The 8276-nt window shown below is 34.7% G+C and overlaps 1 protein-coding gene across 3 annotated transcripts; it reads right to left on the bottom strand.

The window, feature by feature from the left end:
- Nucleotides 1-3372: 3372 nt before the first annotated feature.
- On the bottom strand, nucleotides 3373-8208 carry LOC106754702 (chaperone protein dnaJ 16). 3 transcript variants are annotated; one of them, XM_014636760.2, is made up of 12 exons: nucleotides 7733-8208; nucleotides 6294-6417; nucleotides 6015-6097; nucleotides 5762-5873; nucleotides 5569-5673; nucleotides 4975-5025; nucleotides 4685-4774; nucleotides 4480-4588; nucleotides 4235-4383; nucleotides 4113-4166; nucleotides 3786-3999; nucleotides 3373-3713 (listed from the first exon to the last, which is right to left on the bottom strand). In XM_014636760.2, the coding sequence occupies exons 1-11, from the start codon at nucleotides 7873-7875 to the stop codon at nucleotides 3787-3789; spliced, it is 1233 nt and encodes a 410-aa protein (XP_014492246.1). In that variant the 5' UTR covers nucleotides 7876-8208; the 3' UTR covers nucleotides 3373-3713; nucleotide 3786. The 3 variants fall into 3 exon arrangements, with proteins under 3 accessions (XP_014492246.1, XP_022633760.1, XP_014492245.1); XM_022778039.1 differs by adding an exon at nucleotides 6798-6884 and having other exon boundaries at nucleotides 3373-3999; nucleotides 7733-7869; XM_014636759.2 differs by having other exon boundaries at nucleotides 3373-3999.
- Nucleotides 8209-8276: the final 68 nt, after the last annotated feature.

The following is an 8276-nucleotide window of genomic DNA, read 5'->3' as shown; positions in this document are numbered from 1 at the left end:
AGAAGACCTCCACGTCAAAAATATAAATCTCCTCTCTAACCCAAAACCAAACTATAGGCAAACAACAACAAGAAATGCAGCAAGAATCCCCTCTTCTGCACACTGCTAACCACTCTTAACAATCCTCAGGATGAACTATCCCCCTATATCACAACAGGTCCAAAAACCAGCAGACTTCACGGTTGCCAAGCCAGAAAATCATATCAGTAGTCTTCAAGGATGTCAAGCCTGAGCGTGATCAAACACAGAACACCTTCTTTGTGAAGATATTGATCAATCAATGTGTGCGCAAAAAGTCTCCCTTAAGAATTTCTTTCAAGAAAGATCACCACCATCTTCTTGGAGAATTCTTGGAGCTAAGAGAATCCAATCTGAAACAGAAATGAAATTGTTAGATCATCAAAAGTCTTTGAACAAATCGTGTGTCCTGTTAATTAGACACATTCTCAGTCGAATATGCTACTAATACAGTCGACTGAATTATGCAGTTATAACAGGACAGTCAACCAAGTAGCATATAGTCAACCAAAAACAAAACTCATTTAATACAGTTGACTAAGTCATCAATGCTCAACTAACTTTCAAAAATATAGCCGTTAGAGTGCAAGAGCATAACAGAATTCCAAATCAGATAACAAATACAGTCGAATGTGTGAACCACATAGTCGACTATCAACATGTAAAACATTTTGAAATTCTTTTCTTCTCAAAATATCACAAAGCACTGATTCTCAAAATCTATACAAAGGTTTTAGCATAGTCGAATTCATTAGTAATGTAGTCGACATCACTAAAACTTTATCGCACAATAATAAGTTCATGAAAGTGCTTGTGGTTTTCAGCTTTGAAATATGTGCAGTAAAACATTTGCAATGATGCATTGCACATTGCACATAAAGCATATGAACACGTTCCAGATATATCAAACAATCAACGTAGGAACATGTAACACAATTCATAAACATGTTCAACAGATATCACAAACAGTCAGCATAAGAACACGTAATGCAGTAACAACATGTGCATGTTATTAAGCAATGTGTTGTCATAATCAAAAATTAGATCGATATAGAAATTGTGTTGTCAACAATCTCAACACTCTCATCTCTTAGAGCTCTCGAAAACAACGCTCTGTTTCTCGTTCCTCAACTGAAGCAAAATACAAAGCCTTGGCTGACACGGTGAGTGAACTTTTATGGGTCCTATCCTTGTTCACTGAACTTGGTCACATGCCCACAACCAATCCGGTTATCTATTAAGACAATCTTGGTGCCACAACTATTAGTGCTAATCCTGTTTTTCACTCTCGAATGAAACATATAGCCTTAGCCTATCATTTTATTCGTGAAAATGTTCAAAAAGGCAAGTTTCGGGTGTCCTTTGTGTCTACTGATGATCAGCTTGCTGATATACTCACAAAGTCTCTGCTTCATCCTAGTTTGACTCATTATTGTCCAAGTTGCATCTCTCTTCCAGATTGTCCAACTTGCGGGAAGATATCAATTATAATAATTAGTTTTAAATTGTAATAATTAGTCTTTATTAGCTAATTTTTGTATATTTACTTTCCTTTAATTTAGTTTAATTGTTAGTGTTAAATATCAATTATTATAATTGATATTATAGTAATTGATATTAAATTGGTGAAGTTTATTTCCTTTAACTCTTTCGAATTACGTTATCAATTTGTATATTTATACTACTATAATTCAATGATAGAATTAATTCATTTAAGGTTTAAACCTCTTTTTGGTCCCTAAGTTATGAGCGGATGTTCAGTTTAGTCCCCGCTTTTAAAAATGTAAACCTTTAGTTCCCAAGTTATAAAAAATGTATCAAATGAGTCCTTTTTTGATGTTCATGGTCAAAGTACAAAGAGCAATCTAAAGTGTTGTTATTATTAAGAAACAAATTAGAGCAATCTAAAGATGTAGCAGTTGTTAAGAAACAACCAAAAATAGTATTTTAAGTCAAAAAAGGACTCATTTAATACATTTTTTATAACTTAGGGACCAAAGATTTACATTTTTAAAAACGGGAACTAAACTGAACATCCGCTTATAACTTAGGGACCAAAAAGAGGTTTAAACCTTCATTTAAAAACCTTTCTATACGCACTGCATGTGTGAATGTTGAACTATATTGCTCAATATGCAAACTTTTCTACAAAGCTTTATAATATATTTTCTTTTCCATACCATTCTTCACCGCATCATTGTCTCCTTTTTTTTCCACACTCATGAGTTTTAGAAATACAGATCCTAGAAAAATCCTTGCATTTAATGGTATTTTTCATTTGAGACAATCTTATTATTCTATCCGAGTCAAAATATCTACAATGTAATAAGACTAAGTCTTTGAGATACGTTATATATACAAAAATGAAAACTAACAAGAATAATCAAACCAAATATAATTTTTGGGTTTCTTTTCAAATGTCATTTATTCATAATTTCTTTTACTTGTTTATTTATCAATTTTGAATTTGAAGATGAATTATTTTTACCAATTGGTCCTTTACTCTAACTATTTTTTATCATGAAGAAAAATAAATTGACTATACTAAAAAATAGAAGAGAAGGGAATGTCCAGTTCTTGTATGGAGTGCATTAATATATTTTAATACTTATAATTATAGTCATACATAGCAACATAGCCTAAGTTACACTATTTATAAATGAAGAGAACAATTCAAACAAGTTTCACTACGTTTAACGGGCCCCTCTTTAAATTTAAATAAGAAAACTTTGGGCAGCTAGTGATCCGGCTCTTAGTAGCAGTGGCAGTAGTATTAAGAGTTTTTTAGTTGTCGCATCCACTTTGGATGCATTCTTATTTATGTATCAAATGAGGTGTCGAAATAACAAAACCCCTTTTCATTTGTTGTTGCATTGCATCCAATTAGGTTGGTTATACACCTCATTGGGTCATTATTAAGAAGAGTTGGTTGCAATAGGAATTTTTAAATAATGCATCATTATCAATACCCTCTGAAGCCAAGCTTAAACTAGAAAGTTTATTTAGACATCTCTCTACTTGCTTTTGTCGACATTTTACAAACGGAAGCATTGCTGCTATTCACATCATTAGCTGTAAATTGTCTCCTGAAGACATCATTAGGGTATTAAATAACTAACGAGATCAAACCACCAAAACTCCAGCTTGTCACCCGTCCACCAAGATTAAAGGCCATCAATAAATCTAATAATAAAATACACAATCCCAGCTGCCAATTATTGCACTGGTAATCATAATTTCCAGCAAAAATTAAGGTTCTAAGAAAGAATCCAAATCATGCGAATTAGCGAAGTAAAATAAAAATCTAAAATTGATAGATATAATATTTTATATAACTCAAAAGCTATGCCGAAATAACTAAACTCCGCTTAATTCCAGATATTAAAAATTACAAGATTGAAAATACCATTAAGCAAGAAAATACACGACCCTATCCTCCAATGATTTGCCATTACTTGTAAACAAAATTACAACCCGCAGAGAGTTAATCATGCTTCATCAATAAATCAAACAATTTACAAGTACGAATTCTTAAGATGAGCTACATAGAGAGAAATAAAAGGAAAGGGGAAATGGATTTATACATAAACAATGAGTTGTTGTCATCCCTGACAAGCTTGAGTGATAGACTGAAAACCTTCCAACAACATTTTATATTGCTTTGTCAAGGGCTTCTTCTTTAACTTGTACGAGTGCTAAACAATCAAAAGGATCCAGATCAACTGATTATAGTTTTACAGTGGAATTCTTAATTTTCTAATTCTCACCTTAGCAAGCCTTTCTCTTATCGACTCTTAAGTGGATGTTATACCATTTCTTCTTCTTTGGCCGGTCTCTTGTACTCCTCTTCTCTCTTGTTTGGCCATCTTCTTTGTTTTCCTTGGAAGAACTTTTACTTCTGCTCTTACTTGTACTCCGTTTAAAGGGAGTAATAGTGTATGATGCATGTATTTCATTCCTATGCTTCAGTAGCTCGTCAATCTGCAAAGGAATAAGTAGCAAAACTTCAGTGCTTTCCATTTTTGATGAATTTTTGCCCCATAGAGGGGGTCGGGGGAATGCTGCACAAAAACCGTTGTAAAATAATAACTCACTGATTGAATTTCATGTGCATATCTACTTGTCATCTCTGAGAATTGAGCCAGAACCTACAAAGACCCAGCATGAGATTTGACGAAAAGTAATATAATTATAGCCATACAGATCAAGTGCCCACCTCTCGATATTCTGCCTCAAACTTTGATATTTCGGCCCTTTTAGACAAGATTTGAGCTTCTATACTTCTTAAATTTTCTTTTTCTTCACTAAAAGGTGCAGCACATAGGGCTTCTATTGTATAATTTGCACTTTTGAAAAAGTTGTCACCTAGAAGAAATTTGACGATCAATTCATGTGGCAAAAATTACAGTAACCAACATAACAAGCAGCACTGGCTCACTGGGTATAAAAGTAGGCATTTACCATAAACAGCAAATACATGGGTACCAGCCTTCAATTCATTTAATTCACAAGGCTGAAACCCATCCAGCTTTCTGAAAAACGATGTATCTGGATCCTTAGCAGCAGCTATCTATAGAGAAATAATTCAACAGCCAATTTTTTTTTAAAATGAAAATGGATAGACTAAATTTAAATTAAATACTATCTTGAGAAAGTTGCCACTCACAGAGTTCATTGTTTGGTCCAATCGGTAAACTGGAAACCCAAGAAAAAACATCCCAGCAGAGGTAACCTTCCCTGTTTTTGCACTGTCTTCCTACAACAACAATTAGTAATGTACTAATGTCACGGAATGCTCAAAAGTCAAAATACAAAAGAGAAAAAAAAGTATGACGATGAAATAATTCCCCAAGAGCCATTGAAATCCAACGAATAACCATTACACCAGAAATAATTAATTCCTCAGAGAAAAATACAAGCATTGTGTTTCATAAACACACACAAGATGTATAATACCTGGAGTGCAAGACTTAAACCACCATTGTCTTCCTGATCAAAATATAGTAACTGTGGAAAGATAATCAAGGTATCAAACGCCATACAAAGAGATCTCATTCATCAATTAAACATAATAATTTTTTTAAATATTAAAATTATTTGAAAATCATCTAGAACATTAGTATAAACACACATATAATTGTTTTACAACATAAGAGGAGAAGAGAATACTTTTCAAACTGTAACAGTGGCGCACAAAAATAAATTACACACCCAAGGGATAATTCAACTTTTTGTAAGAGTTCAAGGTCAAATTTCCCCAAGAGCAAATCATTGCAGCAAAATAGAATCAATCACCTTGCTAATTGAGAGCATTTAGAATCTCAAGTAACCTAAGCTCCCTAATATGCACACTAAATTAAAAAAAGCTAACTGTTAGTCTTGCAGTTGCATTGGGAACACCCAATCCCACACACTAATCTTACAAGAAAGAGATAGAGACCTCTTGTGTAGAAACCAGTTTCCATAAGGCACAAATAAAGATCTTAATGTTGTCTGATTGAGCATTACACTTGCTCAATATTTCTTGAATGAGAGAGATGAAATTCCAACCTTGAACTTGCTTTTGTCTGATGACTGAACTCGACAAACAAATCCAGCTCGTGCTTCCTCTTCTGTTATTGTAACTGAATAGAAGTGTGCACATTGCTTCTCAACCTGTAAGATGAAACCACCAAAACAAGAACAAATGTAAGAAAACTATGACTAAAAAGGGATCAATGAATTAAAATAATAGGCAGCTCACCCTTTTAGATACATAATGACCTAATGGAAGTGGACGAATGGTCACTAAACCATTGAGTGCCTCTTCCAAAACAGATGCAGATACAGTCGTCTTAATTGGCACACCAAGTTTACTGTCATTCATGAAGAAAATAGATGATGAAAAGGAGGGAAAAGTTAAAAAACAAAAAGAAATATGTAGCAATGTTCTAAGCATTCAACAAAGAAAAGAAATTGCGAGTGAAGAGGCAGAGAAGCACATTCAATCTTGGTACCTAAAAAGCGCTGCAAACATTGTATTGACAGCCCCCAAACTTGAAAGATCTAACTCCAACTCTTGGTTGTCTGATTCAACAGCCTATACATAGACATGACAGTTCATATCAGATGATCCATGGTAAGAGATTTGAAACAATTTTTTCAGCAATAAGGTTTGGAAACAAATTTGGGACAGAATTGGAATCTTCAATAAGCAATGAAAAACGCAAATCAGAATAAACAATGACCATCCTAAAGTCTTAAATGATTCGAAATAGTAAGAAATCTTCTATAACCTCAAAGCCAGCCGAGTCATATTGACGCCGTTTGTCAGGATCTGAGAGGATATTATAAGAAAAGGTAACCTCTTTAAACATATCAGCTGCTTTAGGATCATTTGCATTCTTGTCCGGATGATATCTGAAATGAAATTGATTTAGCCAATTAATACATTAACCATACCTGCCGGAGCTTTAGATGAAAGTAAGACAGGGAGGAAGAACAGTCAATTAGAGTAACTATGTACACCAGAAAGTATACTTTGTTTGGACAAATTTTTCTATAAGGACTTCTAGGAAAGGAAAATAAGAAGAAAAAGTGAAATGAGTTTCTCCAAAAGTTAAAATTAGTTTTTTCATAAGCTAGTTTGTTGAAGCTCTCTCATATGACTTCTCTAAATTCATAATTTTTAACTTGTACATAAGCTAATTTTAACTTAGGCAATTTCATTTTTTATTCTTATTTTTCTCTCCAAGAAGTCCTTATGGAGAAGTTCATTCCATATAATTCTAGGAAAACACCTTTGATACATAAAATTTTACTGGAAGCTGTTAGGGGCTTTGTATCAGATGCATGATGACATGATCAGTGATTCAGAGGCTTCGTTCCTACATTATTTGTAAAGGATTATTTGACCTTATCAATAGGAACAATTAGCAAGTATGAAAAACAAAAAACATTCAGGTTCTCCGCCTGTAATCAAATGAATCTTTTCCAGAGCTCTACTTTATGATTTTTAATGGCCTTTTTTTTCTTTCCTTTTTGCAACGAATATGAACTGTACCATCTAAAATTGATTCAACACCATAATAATTTCCGCAACAAATAAAAGTATAAAACGACCTTTTATGTATCTTCATACAATTAAGCATAAATAATATCAACCACAAAAGGAAAGCTCAGAAGACTACTTTCACCAATCATCTACTCTACAATCCAGGTTATAAACTGGGTGGTCACCATTTCATCACAATCCTTGATATTGAAGGAAATTGTGGAAAATTGCAGAAAAATGAAGCCGATGCAGCTGCAATTGCAACGATTTAGCCGAAACCGTGATCACACACCTTTCAATAAAACCTTGAAAACAATATTACACACACAGACACACTCATACACATATATATTAAAAAGAGTATGACCAAGATTTAGCAAGGGGTTCGGCAGCTTTGTCAAAGTCTAGACCAAAGTGGCTACAGCCGCGTCTTCAATCAAGAGATTCTGAGAATTAAAATAAAACGTATTTTTTTCTTAAGTAACATTAGCATCATCTAGATGACCGATTTAAGGAAGAAGAGCACGTTTCACGCACATAATTATCAATATCCAAAAATCCTAATGCAATATATAATAACAGCAGCGGCTCCACTACTATCTTCATTCTCAACACACTCAAACTAAACAACACAAATTCAAAAAACCAGAGCAACACCACGAGAGGGGATTCGAAACGCACTTGAGCGCCATTTTTCGGTAAGCGGTTTTGATTTCCTGATCCGTGGAGTTGCGCGAGACGCCAAGGACCTCGTAGGGGTCCCGCCGGAGCTGCTTCTCGCCTCCGTCGTGCTTCTCCGACTTCGAGCGGTGCCCCGGCATCATGCGTCGCGTTCAAACGAAACGACGTCGTGTTCGCGCGTGCTACCCGGTCTTCGACAAAACCCTAAAACTCGGGAACAGAGAGAGAAGAATCTCAGGCAGAATCGAGATCGAAACGAGAAGGTTGGGAAGGAAGAGGTATCTTCCCGAGCCAGTGAGTCACGGGGAAGAGGAGAGATTGAAAGAGCATTGAGAAGGTGTGACGGTGGCGGTAGCGGTGACGGTGAGATCCAGAAAGTGGACCATGGACCCTCCAAGCTGAAGCTTAGCTGCGGAGGAAGAGAGAGAAAAAAACAAGAAGAGACAACAAGAGGAGATGAAATTGGAGGGGAAATTAAGAAATTTGCTTATTTTATTTTTTAATTTAAAAATTTAAAAATGGTTTTTTATTCCATTTAAACTTG

The sequence above is a fragment of the Vigna radiata genome, unplaced genomic scaffold (genome assembly GCF_000741045.1).
Source record: "Vigna radiata var. radiata cultivar VC1973A unplaced genomic scaffold, Vradiata_ver6 scaffold_207, whole genome shotgun sequence".
Classification (NCBI taxonomy): Eukaryota; Viridiplantae; Streptophyta; class Magnoliopsida; order Fabales; family Fabaceae; genus Vigna; species Vigna radiata.
The sequence above is the reverse complement of the archived record's forward strand: the minus strand, read 5'-3'. Positions and strand labels throughout refer to the sequence as shown.